The 26,062-nt window shown below is 37.9% G+C and overlaps 1 protein-coding gene across 1 annotated transcript; it reads right to left on the bottom strand.

Annotated features, from left to right (window-relative positions):
* Positions 1–414: 414 nt before the first annotated feature.
* On the bottom strand, positions 415–26,014 carry LOC149794589 (kyphoscoliosis peptidase-like). Its single transcript, XM_089969134.1, has 6 exons — positions 25,880–26,014; positions 20,877–21,095; positions 19,184–19,299; positions 2,645–2,761; positions 1,365–1,489; positions 415–1,183 (listed from the first exon to the last, which is right to left on the bottom strand). The coding sequence occupies exons 1-6, from the start codon at positions 26,012–26,014 to the stop codon at positions 576–578; spliced, it is 1,320 nt and encodes a 439-aa protein (XP_089825260.1). The 3' UTR covers positions 415–575.
* Positions 26,015–26,062: the final 48 nt, after the last annotated feature.

The raw sequence follows: 26,062 nt of genomic DNA, 5'->3' as shown, positions 1-26,062 counted from the left end.
GCCATCGGAGACCACCTCGTTGATAAATTCGTTTAAACGCATGGCTACCTCAGATGCTGTTTTCGTTGATAGCGGTTCTGCATCTTTATATCTAATTGCAACATCAACAACAGTTAGCGCGTATTTGTACATTTTTTCTACGTACAGTATCATGTGGTAAAAACAGAATATCAGCTTGATGAACTTCATTAGGAACACTGACACTGAAATGTGCAAATCGAATTTGCTTAGGTGGCGGTAGGTGAATTTGCCATATTGTTTGTTTGGATAACCACGCTTTAGAAGTAGAATGTTTAACCGCTGCTGCATTAGCAAGTTTACTAATTGCTGCTTTACCCTTCCAGTAGCCAATTGGTGAATAATAAATCGATTCCATTTATATATTACCAGCCCCTAGTGCTAATTTACCTAGAAGTCGGCAGTTGTGTTTTGCAACAGCTCCGTAATAGCATTCAGGAAAAGGGTGGCACGGAATCATGAGTTTTCGGCAATCGATCAGATATGCAATAGATGACCAGTAGCTATCGCTGCCTTCCCATGGTCGTTTTGCCATATTATCCAGTGAGTAGAAGCCTTCAGAAGGCATACCTTGTCCTAACAACTATTTTATTAGCAAACGATTCAATCAGTGTGTAATGCTTGGAACTATCTCTATTTTCTGCATGCTGAAGTTTCGCCATAGCCTCAACATGTCTCGTTGTTGGTATGTTTATAATGAGTTCTCCATTTTTTGCCGTAAAAATCGGATTTGTCAAGGCTTCCTCTGCAAATCCATACTGCCTACATTCTGGGCAAAATGCCCATGGTGTTTGTCTTGAGGGGTACGGTTTTGCAGGCTTTGCAGGATCACTGCACTTAATAATATACTGTAGGATCAAATCATGTTCATCGTTTTCCTTTCCTCTAGGCTTTGCGAAAACTTTTAAAACATATTTCCCAGCGGCGGCTGGTTGCACATTAATTTTCAGAGTAGTCGAGTTTTGCATGTAGGACATAGCGTACTTGTTCATATTTGTACCATTGCTCAGAGAAATATCTATCATCCAGCTTTCTATGCTTTTGTGGCCATCTTGGATAGTAATGGTAGAATCCGATTGGACTTCCAGCACTCCAGACGTATGTGATACAGGTATCACTCCAAGCTCTAGGGCGGTGCTCTTAAGATGTACTCGTCTGGAGAATTCTTCGATTGAAATTGGTTTTTCATCAACTGCCAATTAGAATCCGGCTCCTCGGTTTTGTTCATGCGTGGATAATGTTCATTGATGAAATCTTCTGGATCTGTAAGGAAATAAAATTCAGTGAACTCTTTATTAAATGTGTGTTCCTTCAAATGGCCAGCTCCCCAGGCACACTCTACAAACCGCCATTCAGGAAAACAACGTTCCACGCGTGATTAGTTTTCGTAGAAGGGATTATAGCTATCTCAGGGTCGTAACTGTAGCCCTTTGCATGCCCACTAATTGTCTTAACAGGAATATTCACTTGTCTGCAATTGTAAAACGATATAAGCTATACTGTTATGTCTCTATGGTCTTTACCTAAGTAACAGAAAAAGAGTGAAAACTATCGAGTTTGTAAACTTCAACAAATAATTGAACATTTAAAAAGATATTACAATATTGCCAATTAAATCTCAAATATGTCTAAAGGTTTTATGACATGTCCAAATTCATAAAATTCCAACTGAGTTCCAGTGATATGCCAAGTTCCAATATTTAATATGTTGATCTGCCTGTAGTTTCGAACGTGGTAATGTGCCAGTGGCCGTAATTATGTAGATGTGCTAACATTCTTTTATGTATCACAATAAATCGTCCAACATCTTCTTGTCTGAATTCACTATAATTCTAAATTAATGTTCCATCCTTGAATATTTTAGATGAGCAGTTTGTATATCAAGTAAATAATAATTTCAATAAATAATTCCACCCACATGAAATAATAAACACAGCAATAAGAGTGATTAACCCCGAGATGTTAAATGAAAGAATAATTTATTTTCTCAAGTAAACAACATCATATAAAAAATAAGACACAACACTGAAATCAAGAATAGGTTCAATGAATCATTTCTAGAAATTGCTAAGTTTCAACAATATAAAATCTGCTACTAAAATTATAATAAAAAACATGGTAAACATCAGGTATAAAAAAAATCCATGGGGAAATCCAATGTTTTAGACCCAGAATAAGATAAAAATGTTTATATTGATAATGTTCCTAATATTTAACCCACACTCATAGCGAAATATTAACAACATATTTTTCATTTACAAATCAAAACTTACTGGTCAGGTACACAATTAACTTCATTTTGGACAAAGTAAAGTCCAAAATACAATTATACATAACATATACTAACAGAGAAAAAGACTGACAAATACAAATTAAATATACATAGCAATACTTATACTGATTTAAATACGTTTTTTGCATTTACTTTTACATGTTAATATATATTCTGTATTTAAGTATGTTAACATTTATGCTTAGGATAGTGCGATAAAACTAAGTGAATTGGAGTGTAAAGACAGAGTAAATGAACACATATATTAATGGTCTCCATAATAGACAACTATGTGAAAACATTTCGTCCAAAATGTATATGCGCAGTTTCTGGGTTTGGAAGATAGTTTGTTACCCGCAGAAGGCCGAAAAGAGATCTGCATATCCTTGGCACACAGATCTTCCTGTTTTTAAAACGTCATCAGGATCACATGAACGTATTAAGCCACTGAAGTATCCTTCCGTATCATATCTGAAATGATACAAGTATGACTATAATAATAAATAAAATACAGCTTCATTCTGGCAAAGGTGTGTTGTACCAATGCTACCGGACCAATTGCTATAATGCAACCAGTTCTAGATGTGGTTTCAGGCAGTATTCGGATTGGTCGTTGCTTAAAGATAAATGCCGAAAAAGAATTTTAAATTTTAAAATCTAAGCTGTGTCTCGTACATTAAATTTATACACATCTAAGGTTTGAAGCAGCTGTATAAAAGACGAGTGGCACCAAGTATTGTTGACTATTTTATTATCCGATTGATCATGCACGTTACCCCGTGTATCCGGTTTCCTCCGTCGCTGCTAGTAAATCATTGTACATGTGATTCATTACATATACATTACAAAGGGCAACCCCCATTAAATGCGAAATCTCCCCATAAGTTTGGCCTCACTCTCCCTATACTATACGCATAATTATTAAAAACATTAGAATTTTAATACTAGTGATGGGGAAGACCAAGAAATGAGCTGTATGTACGAATGCCGGTTCTGTTACAGCACAGGACACATTATCATAGAATGGTTCATTGCGAGATGGAGCTACCATGGTATGATCGTCCCTTTATTTTGCGGAACCGGCATCTCTATCTTTGGACTATAGTTCCAGCACAAAACGCCATAATATATTTCATGTAGGTGAAGTAAACATAGAGATTTGGAGCCAACGCCGACTACCGCTGCCAGTGAGTTTGCGCGTACCAGCCCGATTACTAGTTTGGGTTACAACAATTCCAACTCCATCAGCATAGCATTTCAAATTATTTCTTTAACATCTTTATGAATGCCAGTGTTGTAACACCATCCTCTATAACGTAGCGTTTATCTTCGTAACACGTTAACCCAACTTTATTCAGCGAGTATGTAAATAGGTAAGATAATTCGATCTGATCGAATTCGTTTGCGAGAACATATTAATTCCCCCTAGCGTTGCCAAAGAATGATCGAAATCTCTTGTAGCGAACGTTTTCTTTTGAAGTGTTAAAACTGATGAACGTCTCTAACCATATTCGTTGATCGAATTTGAGCTCGCAGTGCATTCCATCTCCGCATTAAAATGCCTTTTTAACTGCAGGGTGTGAGGGTTCATAATGTCCTCGGTCACTACTAACATTTCTGTTGCCAGTTGGTAATCGTTATGCGGTTCGTTGAGTTTCTACGGATAAATTAAATCGACCTCTAGAAAGTAGCCAGGTCATCATCACCAAAGAGCAACTCCTCTGTGAGCTTTTAGGGGTTTATCCACGAAAAATGTACAAGCGGTATAGGTTGCGACATAGCCTATTCATAAAGAACATTATGTAAGATAAATGATGCACTTGTATTCCTCGTTAGGATCGTAATCGGGCAAATCAATTTTGTTGACTTTCGAGTGACTATGATCATTCCATTTTCGACAAAATTGAAGATATTGACGTCGGTAAGCAAACTTAAGGTAACCTCGCTGATGTTCAGTGCCGTGACCCATGATAAACATTGAGAGGAATAAAACCATCAAGGATCTAATCCATAATAATTGGGACACACTTTCCTGAACTTCTCGAAGACAGCGGCGAGCACCAACACGTCAGGTATAAATCCTGATCATCTCCAATGGTGGCCATCCCAAACCCATCCCATATTTTTAGTGCATGAGCATAATCCGCCTCTGTAAATTTAGAATCTGTAATTGAGTTTCCAAACGTCCTATCAAACTGAAATCGTTCATGAACTTGAAAGGATAATGATCAGATGCGAATCTTCTCCTCACAAATTATGCATCATTTCTGGAATAAAATAAGATTGATTGAAATGCAATTACATCTTCTATGAACAGCTCCTCTGTATTTGCCGCTGTGATAACAGTGATCTCTCACACGATCTATTGCAAACTATTTTGTAGATTGAGCAGTTCACAGAGGCATCAAATTCGATTGCGTTTAGTTTATTAAAATCACTTGAATTGGTAAGACATTATATTTTTTCCTCATCTGCCAGCATATTCGGCACTAATTTTTCAATGCAAGCCGGCTTACGATATAGTTTGACCTCGGAATTATAATATTCATTGATGCAAACGATTTTGTATGCAAAACTGCACGGCACATAATACGCAATCGTGTATGATTTATCATCGGTAGAAATGCACTCATTTCCATCATCCACCGGCATGATTGGCGCAAAAAAAAAATCAGACTGCATGACGACGGAATCTTCATCTGGCAATGAAAGGTACTAGATGTTATTTTACCGCTGCTTTCATTTGGGTGATTTCATTGTCATGACACTTCCACAATCAAGGCTATGATTTTGAGTATCCTCTAATTTCTGAACCTTGTTAAACATTTTCTACAATAATAACTGTTGTGTTCGCTTTTACTGGTTGGTTATGTAATAACCTCGACAAATGTTTAATACAGCAAATGTGACTTAGATAGCCACGTTGTAGCCAAGCGAACACCCCGTTGCCGTCCTTGTGAAAGTACACGAGACCCATGCAGGTTTCATAGTTTCCACTGGCCAATATCATCGTCTGGATACTGTCGGCGAAACTTCCGCACAGAAGCAAGTTGTTATCGATGTTTTTTATTTTGTAAATTTAAGAATGTCTACAATCGGCACTGGAAATTCAATTCCGGTAACACTGAGATTGTATTCGTATGCTTTGTAATGTTTTAGCCTGACACGCATTCTTTTTCCGCGATAAAGTGTGGATAACACCGCCCACATGGACATTTGTGATAGTTGTTTTCAACTTTGACAAAGCTTTTTTGTGTTTTGCACCTCATTGGGCAGCGGTAACCAGTAGCTTACCCCAAACAGACTGTATTTTGCCGTATTGGCTATGTTTCCCATTATTCCAACCATCACCCACCCCGAACCGAGCTGATTGAACTTTTCTATGTCTGCCGATACATTTCCTGTAAATCGATTTCATATCGACATATGACTCGTTGAAAAGAGCTCGTGGCCGAGTGACTGAATTTGATTCCATCTTGTGCTAGCCCTTGGTCGCTGGTATCAATTTGAAATAAAAACATGATGTTCCGCGTCCTGAGAAGCTAGAAACCTGCACAGTCCCTATTCCGACATGGAGTTCTACAAAAAGCAATATAAAAGCTCTTATCGAAGCCTGGAAAAGGATGGAAGCACTGTCGTAACTCTATTGCTCTTACTAGAAATTTATCTCTAAATATTTGTTAATTAAATAAATCGGAAATGATATAATGGACGCAGCAAAGTTTGATCCTCGTAATCTTCCTAATTTGGAATTGCTGCATGAACCCGTCAATGAACATCTACTATAGTACATGGAACAAATCAGCGCAGTCGCATACAGATAAGCCCGTTATCAAACCAGAACGTCCTGTCTATGATGAAGATCAGCAACCAGTGCAACGATATAAGTAGCAATACCACGTCCTAAATAAACTCAAACGCTTTAATCTGACAGCACAACGAGATCAATTATATGAGTTGATCCACAGCATCAAGCGCACTCCGCTTCCAGACCAAATGAAATTTATTAAATTTGAATACGTGTTTGAACATTTTCTTTTGACGTGATGGGATAACTAGAACACGACGAGAATGCTAGGGGTTTCTCAGACAAAAACGTTTCAAAAAATATATTTCTGCTCCACTGGCACAATGTAATCGCCTCATGCACTTAGTGACCACAGTGGCAATGGCCTTGGCGTTATCGTCTCAGAGTTTAAGCTATGTTGCGTTGGCGCAATGTCGGAGTGAAGATGTAGGCATGTTACACACATTGAACACATCGTCGGACGCGTAATCACATCACGCCAACCTCGAAGACGTTAGCGTCTTCAATGCCGTAGTGTTAATACACTAATTCTATTTTTTTCACGATAACCGAACCAATTGACGAGAGGATTTTTTCTTTGATCAAATTGACTTTTGCCACTTTGAAAATTTCCTTGTCGTTTTCTTGTAGTTCCTGCTTGTAAAAAAAACCCCAACCTTCTATAGGTTCTCCTGCTGCGTCTTTGAGCGTGTAGGTGACAATGAATGTTTTGTAAACTTTTTCGATTACACAAACTTCTTCGGTCCAATATGATGTGTATCCTTTGTCAAACTTGTTATTTTGCCTACTGTTTCTCAACCGGTCTTCCACGCTGAATTTCAGTGATGTGAAAGATAACGTGTCTATCACTTTTCGTTTCCTTCCATTTCGCAGATTTTTATCTGTCTTGAACCTGGTCTTGAGTGCTGTATATCGCGATGTTATTTTTTTGTAGACAGTCAGAGACGGACTTGTTGTAAATTTCTCTGCCAAGATCCACCCATAATTTTCCTTTTTTCCTTCTTTTATATTTTATTTAAGGCTCTAATGATAGAAGTACCTTTTTTATTTTGTAAATGCATAACCGAAGCGAATGATTCCATACACAAAACCGCAGTCGAGTCGCTTTCTGAAATTTTGAGGCTTCAGTTCTTTTAATTCACCTCGTCGCATTCAGCTATTTTGTCCGGATGATACCAGTAGCAAATATTGTGTCGCATGGCAGTAGAATCCACACCGTGATATGGTTCTTGTACGGGTAGTGTCTGATCGTTTTCATAGAGTTTTTCCAGATGGTTATATGGGTCCGTGCATTTATGTCCAGGCAAAGTCCTATCTACCTTGTGCCTCGGGAGTTTCCCAATGTTATATGAATATTGATAAGACCTCAGACAATTTTAAATTCACACATCTTCTCACACACTCACATTACGTTCTATTTTGATATTGTCATTGCTTGTATTCAACCCGGAGAATCTTCAAGGACACCTGCGGTAACAGTGGGCATGGATGTTTTACAAACAATATGCATGATTTATATACAAAATTATCTATCACAGTTTTTCCCGATACCACCCGAGATTTCTTTGCACCACAAACAGCGCAATGAGATCTAATCAATTTGCAGAGAGTTAACCGATTAAACCTTTCTTAGCAGCAGCGTCTTTTGTTAATGCGGTGATTGGACGAGTAATAAGCATGAGTTTATTGTTATTTCTAATGTATGTTATTATTCTGGACAAATTTTAACATTTAATAAATGCTTAGCGTTTCACCTTCTGGTACGGTAGCCCGTGGTGGCAAATCAAATTGGCAAAGTGATGATCGTCTTCTTAGCTCCATTTCCCTTTCTTGTTAAACCATTATCCAGAGCAACTTAGTTGGCTCCACGCTCGCCCTGCAGCTGCCGAAGCCGCTCCGCCAGCTAAAATTACACCATTAGGCTATAACACTAATGCTAAAATTTAGCACCAAGAGTCTTAATCACAGGCAAAATTGCTGAAACAATAGATCCACCACTAATGGATAGGCCTGTTTTGTGTCTCCTAGCGGATTCGCTGTGGCATATCATGCAGGATAATAAAATAGTTTTTAGACAATATTGGTGTTTAAAAATGTTAGTATTTCTGACCTCCATCTTTCACACCATAATTGTCTTTCTGGACTGCTGCGCTGTCACAAAATCACATTTATTTTCCTTTGAGGATGTCCAAAGCCATGAACCGATCAAAGGTGACAAAAGCATAAGAAGTATAATCCTTAACACGGGCTGCTGTCGATCGGATTTCAATATCCGCTGAGGAATCTTTGAGTCGGTCGGGATATTTAAAGACAAGGCTTCCATCAGCATCATGAATACTCGAGTGATTTTTTCTATTAGAGATGTCAAAATTAGCTGATAAACCACACAGACGTGCATTGGAAGCTCACTAAAATCTCTATTTCGAATTTTCATGCAGCCGTTTACGGCCGATAAGGTGACAAACACATGGCGAGAACAGTCTGTTCTCGCCATGTGTTGGTCTCCTGAGCCGCCGTAAACTACTGCATGAAAATCCGAAATAAATAGTTTAGTGAATGTATCAAATATCGATTCTAATTTGAGCGCGTGTTTCATCGCGCGTGGGGGAATTTAGGCATGTTAAACGGTAACCAGATGAGAATAAACTGTCCATCAGTAGGTATAGCGACTTTATGCATGTATTGTGCGGAGAATCCCCCTCGAGCATCAGCCTGTATTTTAACGTCCCTATAAACATCGGTGATGACACAGGCCAAAAACTGAACACAGTGGAATCAGCAGGAAACTGTCTCAAAGCCTTTCCGTTGCAAATCCAACATTATAATTACCTTGTAGCGCAAAACTAAAATTACACCTGAAATTTTCTGCGTTAGCGCATCGCCGTTACCCACAACAGGAGTCAGAAGCAGATCAGCCGTAGCAATTCCCTTATCGGTGTCCCTGTTCTACCACATGCTCGTGGAGCAAGACCTCATGTAATGATCGCTGAATGAGAGGATGCTACTTGCCCATAGCAAATATCTCTTGATTTATTCTACGGTCTGATTATTCAATTGGTATCGTGGCGATGTGAATAACGACCACCCGCTATTTTGCATCCTGAGTTGAGCACCGTCGGCAAAATTTGTCGGTGGCACGGAATTAGTTCGAATTTTCCCTCGAATTTCCAAGAGAGCTTTATGAGGTAAGAAATGCGCACCTTCGTCTTGCGTCTCGTTTGTTTGTTTTTTTTCGTGTGATCTTGGATATTCAACTTTATCATGTTCAATTCCTAGTACTCAACAATTTCAGGTATTTGGGTATGACTGTCGAGTACATGGTTTTATACATTATCCTTTATCAATATATGATTTCTGCAATCATTGATGCAGAATTATCAATCATTTATAATTTCTAATGATTCAAAAAGAAACATCTGGAATTAACAATCAACACCATAATCTTTTAAGCCGTATCCATATATTACCTATGTGATTGTGGATGCATCTGTAGCAGTGCAATCAGTGTCAAGAATCTTCTCTAAGTCTGATAAAATCTGCTCGGACAGTACGTAACATTTTCGAGAGTGCTCTTGAACGCATGAGGTTCGCTCTGCGTCGGTGTGCCCGAGATCCTAATGGAGAGGCAAACATATCTGCCCATAGCTTTACACGCGTTTTTGGCTGACTGAAGTTCTTGTGGCAGAGGCTGACTGCAGCTTGAAGAGTAATTCCAGACGTCTTAAACGATATCCCGTGTAATACTGTACTACTTTTGAAGCATAACGTAGATAAAACATTGACCAACGCTGCACGTTTTGTCGTCATGGTTTGATAACGTTTTATCCCATTCAAAATATTTTACGTGAGGCGGTTTCGCCAGATGTGCATACTGTGCAATACACGCCACACATCAAAGGCGTTTACGAAATGTGCTTTTTCACATCGAAACCGTTGTGCATCTGTATGTGGTTTGCATCGCACATGCGAATGATACGCGATTCACTCGTTGTTGCTATTCACGGCATTTCCGGATTTGTCTGTAAGCCATAAAATGACTTCAGAAATCGAGTACCTGTTCGTGACGAAATAGTTAATTAACGGATTAGGCAGGAGTAGCTTCAACGCCCCAGGAGGCACCTCAGTCGCTGTCGACTAAAACATGTTGGACGCAGAACCCACCGAAGATAGCGACCCTTGAGCGATCAAGTAGTTGATTAGCACACCGTTCATCTTCGTAATATTCAACGGAACTCTCCGTACACGCATTGCCCATGATAAATTCAGACGCATGACCAAACATCGACCCGATCGTACGTGGTACATTAAAATTAATCATGTAATTTACTGCCAGAGTCATCCTGGTACTCAAAGTTTAGTAAGTCCGTTCTATTTTAATATTAGACGCATTATGTCCTCTAGCCATGTTCACCCGGGAACTTTCCGCGGAAATATCGATGAGTTATTACCACCAGGGGATAGCATAATGGTTTGGAATCCGACTGATAAGGTTTATTTTTCTTGGTAACATTAAAAAACTGTTCCAAATTTCAGCCGATTCGTAAGAGAATTTCCAATCGAATTGCAGCTGTGGATTGTACCTCACGATCGAACTCGCCAAACGAGAATCAAATAACAACGTTGAGTCGTCGAGCGATATTTCTGTATTTAATAAGTTTTAGAAAATTATCAGATTCAAACAGAACTTTCAGCATAGTGATTTATATAGATGTCAGGTCCCGATACAGAATATGGTATCGATTGCGCGTCACTAATTTCTAGTTTAATAGATGGTTTAGGATTTCCACGACTTCGTTATCGAGTTATGTACTTGTATTACCCGCCTGTTTATAAGCAATTAACAATTTTGGCCCATGACAACCTCAGCCCATTGCTGGTAGTAACGGACGTGAAACCCGTCACGGGTATTAAATCCGTCATGAATCCTCTTTCCGGTCTTTGTCTATTTTGGTACAAAGCTGCTACCATGACTACTTAATATAGTGTTTACTTTATTACTTAATTCTGAAATCGGAACGGAGTAAGGTTTAAGGCAATGCTGTTTTTTTTAACCGTCTCATAGTACTCACCTATTTTTAAAACTTCTTTTCGAAAAAAAATGAATTCGTCAAATTTCTTTTAGTTTCGGTTAAAATTTCGTTCATTTTGTCGTATGTACTCGTGAAATAATCTTCTATCGGTTTTTTAATTTTTATATTCACCACCCAGTTTTGTTTTACACATATCAGCCAGCAAGTCGATCGTGGTTTAATCCTGACGAATTCTTTCCTCTTCGAGCTTGGCAAATATTTCTATGATATCCTTCTGTTTTGCGTTATCCACGTTTATCCTTGAAGTGAGTTGATCAAGCGTGTCATCGGTGTCTGACCTACTTCGGCTAATTTTGCAATGCGTTTGACCTGCTTCCTGTCCTGTTGTTTACCCACTTCATCTTGTAGTACTTGCTGACGTAAAGCCGCACGATACTCCAAAACATTTTCGTAGCACTTCGTCATGCTGGCGTTGTATTTCATTTTCTCAAACGACATGATTTTATATTGACAACGATAGAAAAACCTTTTACATCGCAGTGTGAGCATAAATTCATCAAAACCTTTTCGATATCGCTCCCTTACATTTTCAGCATCACGATGAAACGACATGAAACATTATTTCGAGGTGGAGGTAGCTAAGTGATAACAGTGTTTGAAATCTTTAGAAGTCACTCCGTTGCAATAATCTGTTAGGATCGAATCGATATTACATTTATCCAGACCAGAGAAAAGCACAAAACAGCCCTTGCTGCAGTGGATGTATTTAGACACGGCATTGTACGACTGGGTTAAATAAATGCTATTACATTGTTTAAGGAGGTATAACGAAAAATACTCACAAAATTTAATCATGATATTGCGGTTGATATTAATATCGTCCAATACGATACTTTTATGTTGCTGGTTATCGTTCAGAGAATTCTACTACTATCATCACTAAGTCAGGTTTGGTATATAGCGATATCGATTTGTCATGATCGGATAACATTTGATATTTACCCTGCTGTGGGCTTAACGTGCAAATCATCGCCCGGTCATAATTCATCGTGTTATTTAGTATTAAATTCATTAGTAAATTAATTCTACCACGACCGGTAGGGCCCACTATCATGTAATGACAATCCGGTAATAAGGATGAGAATCAAAATTAACGACGTTCATTTGTCATAAATAATGCCGTACACTAAATTTGGAACTTTAATAGGATCAGGGGAATCGTTTGAGGATTCTGAACTTGATAACAAAACAAATCGATCGGCGGATGCTATGACAGGAAATTTAAATATGGGACAAATATCATTAGTGGACTGCAAAAAAATTATCCCCAAACAGCAGAGCACCAGGCCAGATTGGTACACGTGGAAACGCTTCCTAATACTAAATTAGGTTTCACCTGGGGAATCATGACAGGTAATTTAAATATGAACGGAAGATCATTATACGGATTGGCTGCAATCTCAGTTAAACCCTAATTAGTGTCTTCCGAATCTGCATTGAGGAGTCATACGGATGTGGCCCTGGCGGACAAACTGAATAAAAAAGGCAGTACCGTGACATGATTAATCGCATGTGCCAACATGCGACCATTTTGGGATTACCCACTTCAACACCTGTGTCGGTCTCCACTGAAGAGTTATGGAAACGTTAGAAATTATGCTGTCCTTAAAAAGAGGTGGCGATATGCCTACGGGAGAATATTTTATTGAACATTATAGTGCTAACAATGATGGTTTATTTATGTCTAACTACATTAAATTGCTTGTGGCCGACTACCTTCCCATGATGTCCACAGACGTCATTACCAAATAATAAGTAGATAAGTGCCAATCTAAAAGCAGTAGCGTTCACATTCGCATACTGTCCGGTTACACTATTAATCGGTGAGAATTTCACTTTCAGCTTCGTCATAATATTCAGCTTCTAACAAGGCTTATTTGGTTTTTTCTATTCATTCAGTCGGTTCGGTTAGCTAAACAAATTGGTCACGGCTGGTGTCACCTATAATGTTTGGATACAGGTCCAAGTCCACACACACACCTCCATCTAGAAATTTCAGGATGGCATACCTGTATTTTATGTATTTTAAATCTGAGGTTAGATTAAAGACGCTTGAATTTTAGGTGTCGTATTTCGAGGCAAGATATTTCGCATTTAATCTCACGGCGTTCGTTTACAGTAGGACCACCAAATCCAGGTTTAAGTTATTTTCAAATGTTTGCTTGAGATGATTTAGTACAGATTAGACGGCTAAAATTATTGAAATAGCCTTCGAGTTGTACCAATTATTATTTGATGATTCATACCTTCAGGACGCTTCTAACGCTGGAAATGATTTGAATGTGCTAAAAACAACATGCGGGATATACGCTACTATTAAGAAATGGAGGAATTCAGCTGAAACATCGCCTGCCGTAGCCCACTCGGAATTTCTGTCGGATTTGCAATCACTATCATTCGTGTCAATGCCGGAAATGAAATATTAGCAACTGCAAGATGCCATTAACAAATATTTCGTCGTCTTTAAATTTAGTAAAGACAGAGAATCTACTGGATTAGCAAAACATAACGAGAAAATTGGTCGAGTGGTCATGCATGAACTTCATCCTGGTGTCGTAGACTCCTTTGTGAAAACCTGATATTGTAAGATATAAATTGGTACTGAAAGAAGAACGACGACGCGCGTAAAGGAAGATCGATGATTGCATGGACAAAATGTTCGTTAAAAAATTCAGGCAATAAAAATTACGCGATTATGAAGATAAATATTTTTGGTAACAGGTCGGACGGCGGCACTACAAGAAAACCTTTCGACCAAAGAACGTTGCACATTGGCTACGAAAAGGACCTCATCATGAAACATAACAATTGTTGTATCAGCAAGGATCGACTATTGGAACTAATTCACACCACATCCATTTAACACATATCAGTAGTTGGGGGTGCAGTTGGTGCGCGCACGCGCACTTTCGGTGGCAGTCGGGGTACACGGGCGCCGGTTGGCACCAAACCATTAATTTCCCTCCACCCGGCTAAAACCTGATATCGTGTTGGGTTCTATAACTGTAGTCCAAAAGAGAGATGACAGCACTGGCATAAGGGTACCATTAAAACATGGTAGCTTATTATGAAATGAACCTGTTTATTATATGGTGTCATATGCTGTGCTAGACCAGTATATGTTATGTACTACTGAAATATGGTCACCAGAATGTCACTTAATGTTGTCGAATAAATGCAGATCGTGTAAGACGGGGTGGTGATCCTTTTCCAAGTAGCAAATGCGGGGTTGGTGCTAACTCGGATGTTTGTTTTATGCATGGGGATTGCATGCGCCATTTTACAAGATTAGGCCATCCCACCAATGAACGAACAGGTGTTCTAATTAATGTCGATGCCAACCAGGTCTCAATCAGTTAACTGGATTCGAGGAAAATAACTCATTTGAAGTTTCTAGATAGGCTCCTCTTCTTGTTCCTATATGGTTTGGACGTCATTTTGATTCACCCGGTAGCAATAACAAACTGAAAGACACGTTGAATGAACTGCACTGATGTTGTTGACGTTCATGTTGTACGCGTTAATACTGAGGTGTTCATTCCATATTTTCTGCAGGAAAAGATTGGGCTACTTAAGCTGTCAGACTTGGCAACTACGAAAACTTCTGACGCCAAGGAATATGGCAGCCTAATCATAGGGAAATTTACCTCGGGTGCATCGGTGGACAGCCGACGCCTGAGGAGCAGCCTTTGTACAGACCCGGCCGAATTTGATTTGGCCTTCAAGAACACCGTACATGAAGGTACATTTGCACAAAAGCAAAATGTTGCATTGGTCGTAGGGGGATATAATTTCTTACAACGAAGGAGGATCTCCACTAAATATCCATCTGAAGGTGTCAGTGCTTATATATACCGCCAATAACTTGTTGACGATGATAAACATATTCGCTTGGTGAATAGTAAAGCTACTGTGGTTATAATCGCCTCCATCTGCATCAAGTTTCAGCACTTGCAACTGTTAGACAATACCCTAGTGTTGAGATTATTACCCTGATGTGTTGACTTTGGACAACAACATAAAAACCATAGTGAAAGTCGGCACATATCTCTGACTGAATATTATGTTCCGTACGGATACTGGAAATTAAAACTAAAACAGTAAGATCGCTGTGGGAATCAGCGAAAAATTAACTGGCCAATAAATATTACCGATTGTAAAGTCTCATCAAATAATCAAGGAGGCCATCGTTGAATTATCAAATCGAACGTCATGAATGTGTATATCTGAATGGGTGCGGCGCCGCCTTAAAAACAATACGTGCAATAGATTTCTTCAGCGACTGTGGTGGTATTGTGTTGACATCCACGCATAAACTCGCCAGCATAAGTAAATGGGACAATGAAGTTGGGTGTGCCAGCGGAGAGACTGCAAAACTGTTTGGCATTGCTGAGCACTAGGTAGGGTTCAGTGATTATGTGTGTAATTCATGGTCTGCATCCTCCAATCGCTACTGAATCGCTTCATGTCTGGTTTCGCAAAGACGCGGATTATTGCGAAGACGTTTTGGGGATAATATCGTGCCAAAGACAAGTCGCTGCAGCAACTAAAAGCTCGAATGCGTTTGACATCCAACCAAGTACAGAGCGAAAAATGCATGACATTTTGCATCTCGCGTTCTCCCAATATTTTAACAGTGGTTCTCAAAAACAAGTTCGCGACAAGCTACATCAAGATTTATTTTACCGTCACCAAACAAACTTTCAAGCTTGTCCCACTGGTGTATCGAACAGTGAATACACGTCATCAGGATATAAATGTCCCAAATCACGGGTTTCATGGAGCTGTTTGATATCATTAACATGTAAATTCATTCGCAACGTGTTATCATCATTGTGTATCGCATATGAATATTGATATATACCTCGGAGCGCTGATATACAATTATATTTGTGCGCACCTCAGCACGCAATTGTCCCATTGGTCACACGACGTTTATTTTTCGAGGTAACTGCACGCGCTTCTAGTGTCTCAGTGTGGTTCTTACATTGCAGTCAATATAAACTTTTAAACCCTCTATTTCATTATTATGTCATGCGACTTTACTATAGTGGACTTTTCAACAACATAAATACTATAACGGTAAAACATCATGAAGCCTCGCAAAATAGTATTCGCGCGATAAACATAGGACCCTAGCAGAGATAACGATATTGTTGAATTCATAAGCGATTTTGACGAAAATCCGTTCATCAAGGGCATATATAGGACCGTTAATAACGATGTGGTGTACGACGATATCATGCTGGATACACAAGCTAACCTCTCCAAAGCAAATTCTCCCAAAGGTCATCAAGGACAAAGCCTATATATTATTTGTGTTCATTGATGTAGGCTAGAACACTCTTAAAAATATTTAGGTCACATGGTATTCCAGCAACATGGATTATAAAAATCGTTTATAATATTTCTTTTCATAGGCAACAGCGACCCCACAAAGGTGTCTTACCTTATCCATGTCAACGCCTGCGCGGTAAAGGATTGGCGTTGATAAGATATATTCATTGAAAAGGTTATTGTCACTAAACCAGAGATAAATGTTTAGTATATAGGAATGATAAATTTTGGTGGATCGAGCAGAAGACTAGCACAGGAGCTATTGGCAATATTTCAGAGATATTTACCACTGCGCGATGCAGTTAGACTACAATTACAATCACGCCAATCGATAGGTGAAGATCACACCGCGGAACTCGAACAAACGAGTGCCTTTTGTTTAAGCCACGAAAGAAATCGCTGCAGTAATAAGTGAACACGTACAGGTTCTATATCGTCTTCCGGGTGACACTGAAGCATACCGAGGTACTACCACACACATTAATCCGGCTACCAGAACAAATCCATGAAGCGATTGCGGAAGCATTAGCCTTTACGCACGCAGAAGAAACCGCCCAAATTGAACGCACGATCAAGTAGGCAAACTTACTGAAAAATTGGCATGTGAGTATAAAAAAGTAAAAACACAGGTAGTATTTGTAAACGAGCGGGCCTGACATTATATTCTTGACGATACATACGTGTTTGCTGTGATCAAATTTGAATGCCTAAGTCAGCATTTATTGCCAGGAAGAGCCCATATGGCCCTCGAAGGGTGGGTTTATTTGGAGTATATTAGGAATGCCAAGATATATACAGCGTTGATGTGGAAGGGCATAGTTCTACGAATGAAGTAGAAAATCATTCCCACATATCCACCTGTGGTGTCATGGAACAATATGTATACCTGCAGCTGGGCCACGAGTTAATTGATGATAGTGACTGAATTAGAATGCTAGCATTCCAATATGAGATCAGCCGCTCAAACACAACTCCGAGCACGACTACGAAGGTGTCGGTGTCAACGACAAAACCGGAATTTGATGATATATTCTCCAACAGAATTACTGCGCCGAAATAGCACTGGCGCAACTGCGTTCGTATTACAATTGGGCTGATATTCGATCAACATGGTTTGGTGGTTTACCAACTAATAATTCACTTGTATCTTCTTGGCAAAACCCGCCCTACTTGAACGTAGTGGGAGTCCCCAGTGGTGCTTACAAATTCGAGGGTTTCAATACTGAATTTTCCTACCGCTTAAGAATATCACATCGCAAGATTCTTAGATAGCGATTACCATCCACTAACCAACATTAAGTTGCGCCATAGAAATATCCACACCGGTGTTCCGTGCCGACATCGGAATATCTTCAATCAAGGTTGTGCTTGAGTGATAGTATTCACATGAGGTTGACGATGTTGTCCAAAGGTTTTTGTTTAGCAAAGTTTCCCCTGTGGTCCATGAACTTGGTATTTCAATCGCCAAAAAAGCCACCGGGTTATGCAAATTAAAACCTCTGAGGCGATAAATAATCTTGGGGTGAGACAGCTGTCCACATAATTCTTTGCGATTAAAGATAGATTATTTAGATTAATTTTCCTACGGCGAGTTAGTAGTGGCTTGCCGTATCCATGTGCCGTAGTTTAGGGCCACCATGTTTTTGCACAATTTTGGTTTTCCACACACACTAATCCGTCAAGGGGCCCCGAGTGAAGCACTCTCCGTTACCGATCATTGCCATCTCACCTCTGTCTGCCTGGGTTCGAGTCTCGGATTCAGCATATGTGGGTTTGTGAGAAAGCTTGCCAGTAGCTTCTCGTGGGTTGGTGGTTCTTTCTGGGGGTTTTACCTGGTTCTTCCTCCACCATTACAACTGGCCAACATGTATAGCCTATAATGTGCTGAAAAAAGGCCTTAAACCCTACAACAACTACAACAACAATAATCCTGCAATCGTTACACGAAACAGGAATACCACTCCATCATAGACGATCGGCATGCATCCAGCAATATTCCTTAGCACATTGCTGACCTCATTTCGTGGTCTTTCATATGAGAAGTTTTGGCAATTATAAATATTATTATTATAATATTTCTAATTATTCTTTGCAAAACGGAAAATGTGGGGCCACCTTTTAGGTTATTTGATTTTACAGTTGACTGAGGTGTGTCCCCTAGTAATAATTAATTGCATATACAATGATATACCAGCAGCCGCAGGGGAACCCATATCTACGGTGTGATGTGGGTGGGCATTTTGACATTAAAATAGCCTGAACGTCGTGATCCCAATCCCATCCCTGATGCTGTTTACGATCCTTAGTCCCATCTTTTATTGAAGATATATATATATATATATATATATATATATATATATATATATATATAAAGATAATTAAAATGACGGAGAAAATAACTTGAATATCATTTTCATATTTATCTTTTATCTATCAACTTTAAAGTGTTGAGACATTTCCTTCACTGCATGATAACATAGTGGAAAACTACTTCTGTTACCTGTCGAAAGCGATTAGTAATTCGAGCAGAGAAAACCGATATTCTTTAATTCTTATATCGAACTGTAACTGTCTGCTATTATAAAATGGACTAGTGCGTATGCATTTGTAATAAATGTATCTACCTACCAAATGATTGTACATTAATATTTGACATACCTGATATTATCTGTAATCCAACGATAGAAAGAGCGGACTCTTTCCAGATTATTTTTGGCCGGTTTAAGGAGATAATTTACTAGCTCACTTACTGAACTTCGAAGACATCTTGGCGCCTATTAATAAAAGGAAGATTACATTTGTGAAGTTTATATTTGTTTTCTATATATAGACCGCGTACTCTCAAACATTCAGATTTAAATAAAGTGGGAAAGACCAAATTTCCTAATCTTAAATAAGTGGGTCTTTTTTTTTTCACAAGGAAATAAGAAAAACAAGATTAGTCGCTTAGTCGTACACTACGGAATTATACCCTCCTTTTGTGCCTTAAATTCATCGTTTGTTTTGTAAACAAAATGGTATTGACTGTATTATCGCCTTTGAAAGGCACCTGACATAGTTTCGTCGAAATACAAATCGGTAATCATAAAGCTGTCTACTTTTTATATACCCGCTTCTTCACAAGATACAATCAATATTACTTGTTTTTTATTGGTCGTATTACACTGAGCAATTCATCATCTAGATGCAGTGATAGCTAAAACACAGGAAATTCATAGCGTGGTAATATATACAAAACATTATCCAACCGTAAATTAAATTGGTTGGGGATTGGTTTCCAAGTAGGTTATTTAGTGTCGAAGCAATTTGAGGAAAATGCCTTGCCTAACGACACATCACACTAGGTAACTCAGACTGGAAAGATTCGAACCCACATCCTTTACGTCGGGAGTATGCAACGCTAAACACTGAGTCACCTCGTAATTAAATTTGGAATAACATCTTTCATTGATAGGTATATATGTAAATTCACGTTAAGAGTCATTACGGTATATTGGGTTACCCCGGGGATAACCTATTCATGTGCGTTTGATGCACACTATCGGAGGTTATCATTACGACATGAAGACAAAGCTGTTTTTTATGCAACATAGGCAGGTGGACTTTATCGAAGTATTTATTTAAGTGACTTGATTTTCCCCATTGATCTGGAGTTACAGTTTTCAATATACCGCATTTAAACGGAATGGAATTTTCTACTATAGGACAAAGATGTTATTGGTCGCAGTCTACATTTTTAGTTTCCCATCACAAAGGAGTGTTTGCATGCATTTATGACATAAAAAGTGACATTTGACATGTTGATTACCGTATTGTATTTGACCGTCCTACTATTAGAATATATATATATATATATATATATATATATATATATATATATATATATATATATATATATATATATATATCTGTGTGTATGTATCTTAAGGAGCTAAGCCGTAGATTCAAGGTCACTGAAAATAAAATGAACTCTCTGTTAAGGACGAAACATCTCGTAATAGTTTGCCTTATTAAAAATATTCGGTGAAATGCGAGATAAACATTTATTCAATAGTGCACGGAGGGTAAATTTAAACTTAAATAGTTTTGAATAGGTGGTTCACCTAGGTCTACGAGAATCAAGGGTTGATGTGGTGGTGGTGGATTTCTGTATTTTGACTCGGGATATATATGTCGTGTCTGCAGGGCTGGCAACAAAGAAAGACTGATATTTATCTAATCTGGGACTTATGATATAATCACAGCGTGTGCGTTTTATGTTTGTTGTCTAAGTTTGTACTTATATTTTGGTAGCAGGTTCAACTGATAGCGTGTGCACTTTATACTTATTATATATAAAGGCTGCACCAACCTTAAGAGCATGTTCATCGATATCCTTGAAGATTTTTGGATCGGGTACGATATCTCGCTTCTTGGTCTTTGGAGGATGAGGTGGAACTTCAGCACCATGCACAGTAGCCTCTGCCTTGAGATCTTGATCCTTGATATTCCTGGAGATGGATGGTTCTGGTACAGTATTCAGCTTCTTGGTCTTTGGCTTATATTGTGGAACTTCAGCACTGGAATCGCTCTAAAATGGATACACGCTGCACTTGAATAATACTTGCATGATTTAGCAGTCTAATTGTGTATTTTCTCATAATTTAAAAAGAAGGAAACATACCGAAATGTTCAGCTTGCTTCCTCAATTTAGAAATTGAAACATCTCTACGAAACTGCAAATATAATTTATGACAAATAAAAGTAATATGAGAGAAGTGTGACACTATATGTTTGATGTGTGCCTCGAGATTCTAATTACATCAAAAAATAATTGGAGCTATTTTGATCGTTGTACTAGAAAAAGATACAAGTTGGGCTTTGAATTCATTTCATCCTTTCCAGATTTCAAAATAAAGCTGATGTTGTATCCAATTTAGTCATTTGCTAAATAAAATATGATTTAATATTGATACAGGTACCTTATTTATTAAAACATTTACAACCAAGCACTGGAGCTTTATCGTCTGACCTTCATATATATATATATATATATATATATATATATATATATATATATATATATATATATATATATATATATATATATATACTGGAACCGACATATTCTGTAACTTTATGCTACAATATGTAACCAGAGTCATGCCGATTTACAGAAAACACCTTAAATCGCCCATATGTAACCAAAGAGTCATAACGATGTGCAGAAAATACTTTAAATAGACCATAAGTAACCAAAGTTTATACCGATATTCAGATAATACTTAAAAACGACCTTATGTAACCAAAAACAGTCATACCGATTTAAATCGTCCGTATGTAACCAAATGTACAGATAATACTTTAAATCGACCTTATGTAACCAAAGAGTCATAAGGATGTATAAATAACACTTTAATTTAACCAAAGAGTCATGCCTATGTACAGATAATACGTTAAATCGTCCATATGTAATCAAAGAGCCATGCCGATGAAAGAAAATACATTAAATCGACCATAAGTAACAAAAGAGTCAATAGAATACATGTAACCAAAGAGTCATACTGAACTATTGAAAATACATTAAAACGTCTATATGTTACCAAAGAGTCATGGCGATGTACGGATAATACTTTAAATCAACCACATGTAACCAAAGAGTCATAGCGGTGTGCAGATAATACTTAACATCAACCCTATGTAACCAAAGAGTCCTGCGGATTAACAGATAATACTTTAAATCGACCATATGTAACCAGAGTCATACCGATGTACGGGTAACAATTTCAATCGCCCCAATGTAACCAAAGAGTCATACTGATGTACATATAATACTTTAAACCGTCCATATGTAATCAAATAGTCCTGCAGATGTATAGATAATACTTTAAATCGACCATATGTAACCAAAGAGTCCTACCGATGTACTGGTAACACTTTTAACCGTCACTATGTAACCAAAGAGTCCTGTGGAGTTACAGATAATACTTTAAATCGACCATATGTAACCAAATAGCCATACCGATGTACTGGTAACACTTTAAACCGTCACTATGCAACCAAAGAGTCATACTGATGTACAGAAAATAGTTTTAATCGTCCATAGGTAACGAAAGAGTCATGCCGATGTACGGATACCACTTTAAGTCGTATGTTTTTAACCAAAGAATCTGCCGGATACCTATATGACTGGTTACGTTGAATAGCTTCTAAAGACAGCATCACGTGACCAGAAAATGTATTTGGGAAACATTCATGTGACAAGAATGTTTAATCAGTTTGTGATAAAAACTTTTTTTTATTAATGTATGTTTAGGTTCTTCGTTCAGAGCTTTAAAAAGGGAATCTTCGTTTTTACTCAATAATGCATCAAATAGACAGGTAGATACATTTTTTTATTAAATTATAAGAATGCAAGATGTTATCGTTAATAAAACGTTTATTGTACAGATTACATTTAACGGTGATTATTTGTTTGTTGAAGAATGAAAAATTAAAGGAGTTATAGCATAATTTTTTTAACAAGTAAACCGCTAAAGACAATGTCTTCTCCGTTTCGACTAGATATGTGCCAGTACAAAATATTTCACATTGGGATGACAAAAGGTTTCGAGAATAAAAACTTTTCAGAGAGAGAGAGAGAGAGAGAGAGAGAGAGACAGAGTAAGAAAGAGAGAAAATTTTATGCGCTTGTGATCTTGCAGATGGTATACCGACTTGCAATATATTTCAGCTGACTAAAACACAAGTTTTGTCCAACCTTGAGCAATAAAACAAATTAAAATAAATAAATAAATGAATGAATAAATAAATAAATGAATAAATAAATAAATACAAAAGTCTTAATAACAATTGGAGCGACTTCCTGAGTATTTTGAGACCAAGATTACTATATCAATAAATGAGTATTTTCTTTTTTCTCCTCGCGATTAACATATAGTCACCAGGGATTGTGCTTGGAACTGGGGATTCATTGGAATGTCTTGCATTCGTTGAACCTGTAATGTACCTAACTGGGGACATATACACCCTTTTGTGTGGACTGTAATAGTGCCATCTGTTGTTACATGGATATTTCCTGTAATACGCTGGTATTATAACAGATATCATTCATGACATGATTCCAACTTGGATTATGCGAACATGTTACTAGCAACATTTGCTGTGCCATATCGCAACTTTCAAGGTGTTATTTGTTCAATGTTTATGGTGATTTACATATACCGTCCACTGAGTTGTCAGAACGCAGAGAAAATATTTAGTGATGGCAACTTGACGTGTGTAACGATAACAATATTCACATGGATTTCATTTTGAAGATATGATGTTGCTTGATTCCAGTATCACAGGTATCGAATATAGAAGGAAACTATTGGCGGTTGTAAAGATGCAAACCCGGAATGTATATCATGTACACGTATAAAACGCAAACATCGAATAATACAAACTAGAATATAGATCGTAAATTAATAATAAAATATACACATATATTGATAGCCGTGATAACCTTCATGTAGAAGTCTTGATAATCAAAATATTTACCGAATTTAGCATATAATTTCTGTTTTTAGGTATAAATAACTTGCACTGGGTGTTATTCCATGGTTTCGTCTTTTGCACAGGATTATAGTCTAAAGAGAAAGAGAATGCCGCAATTTCACCTCTGCAATGCCTATGTTGGAGTGAATCGGTTCTGTTTAGTATTAAATAACGACCTCAAGGAGCATGCATTTAGCTCAGTTTGGGTACCACGGAGTTAAAAAGTATGTTTACTATATTGTTAGATGAAACTTGTACAGTTGCGTTTCAGATTTTCTTCAAATTTCCTATAGAGACAAAACAAAAAAACAAAAAAAAAAAAAAAAACCACCACAAATAAAGATACATAAAGACTCATAAGGTTGTTATTTTATGAAGTTGCATTTGTCAGAACATGGAAATGGCAACAATATCGAAACTCAGCTATTTTGGAAGCTATTTACCAGAAAATAAGGTGGATCTATAGTATAAACGATACGCTACAATCACTAGCTACAACTCCCATAAAATTATATTCTGGATCGTATAAGATACAAATTGTCCAAGATTTTGAAAGTTTTCTCCGCATTTATAATACGGGTCAGAAGGTGGCAACTAATGCAGCGCGTTTTCAAATTTGTACATACTGTTCTTCAAAAGTGAAATAAAAGGCTTCTAACTCCGATCAGCAGATTATTACGGAAACGCAGTTATCTGTCGATTAAAAGTGCAAATTGCACGTCAGACTCATACGTGCTATATAATTATATACCATGCAAAACAAGGAAGTAAAAAAGGAAATCATCATATAGCGTACACGACAACGTGATCACTGTTTAATCAGTAGTATATACATTATGACTACTTAACCATAGTGAAATGTAATGTAACTGAGCCAATAGACGTATTTAATATCCAAAGTACGGTGATTCGGTTCATGGTACAATTGATATTGAACACATGTGTACGACACATGTGCTAATAAATAGTATAATGTATTACGAACTACTTTGTAAACAAATTATGCTCATTCACGTAGTAGAGGCTTTATATATCTGTTTATTAGATTTGCTTGTGGATAAACTTAAAGCAGCAGTTTCGTCTATTTGAAAGTAGAGTTGATAAATTGTATAATGTGGACGAGTTTACTAAGTCACAATGTATCGAACATAAATAATTATCTTTACGTTTTTATAATGTTTTAAATGGACAAAGACTGTATGAAAGGCATCTTTACTACAAACTTGAAACTCCAGTTGCTTTTTGTTCATCCTTTGAACTGGATAATGATTATAACATCGCTAATTTGTTTGGTTTCTGTATGTGAGTGGCTGATCAAGTCAATTTGTCCACTTAACTGTCCGTTGCACACATGCTATGATATGCCACATGGGATGTTTTGAACAGCTAAGGACTAAAGGACGTGCTGCAGTTGTGAGGTTTCCGCTGCCTCTGCAATACTTCTACGTAGGCCCAGTATAGAGGAAACACGTCAGAGCGGTGCGATAACGCACGAAATTTTCCCCAAGGATCAAAGTCATTACTGAAGTGTTTCATAAATGACTTCAGGGAGTGTTTGAAGCATTTCTTCTGATCACCCTGAGATTGCTTCCATCCTTCAGCTCGCCGTAAAAGATCTTTGGTGCTCAGTCTTCTGGTATCCTTGTCAGGTGGTTTACTCAACTGTGATTTCATCAACAGAGTGTCGTTGGTTGGAATGCATGCTCGTGTGAGAATCGCAGTGTTTGGACCATGACATGACGCCTTATCTTCGCCAGTTTCCTCATGCAGCTCATGTGAAACCTATCCAGCTTCTTGACATGGTGTCCAAATACCGTCCAGGTTCCGCGATCATACAGTTCGGATGGCAACACAGTGGGTTTGTAGATCTTGAGTTATGATTGTAGGCTGATCAATCTGCACTCCAACACATGTGCTAGTTATATGCACGTTATCTGCCAAATGCCACACTTGCCTTAGGAATTCTGACATTGGTTTAATTTCCAATTTGGACTGAACGTGTCAGTGTGCTGCTGAGAT

This window comes from Sinohyriopsis cumingii, chromosome 8 (assembly GCF_028554795.1).
Source record: "Sinohyriopsis cumingii isolate HCF-2022 chromosome 8, ASM2855479v2, whole genome shotgun sequence".
Taxonomy (NCBI): domain Eukaryota; kingdom Metazoa; phylum Mollusca; class Bivalvia; order Unionida; family Unionidae; genus Sinohyriopsis; species Sinohyriopsis cumingii.
The sequence above is the reverse complement of the archived record's forward strand: the minus strand, read 5'-3'. Positions and strand labels throughout refer to the sequence as shown.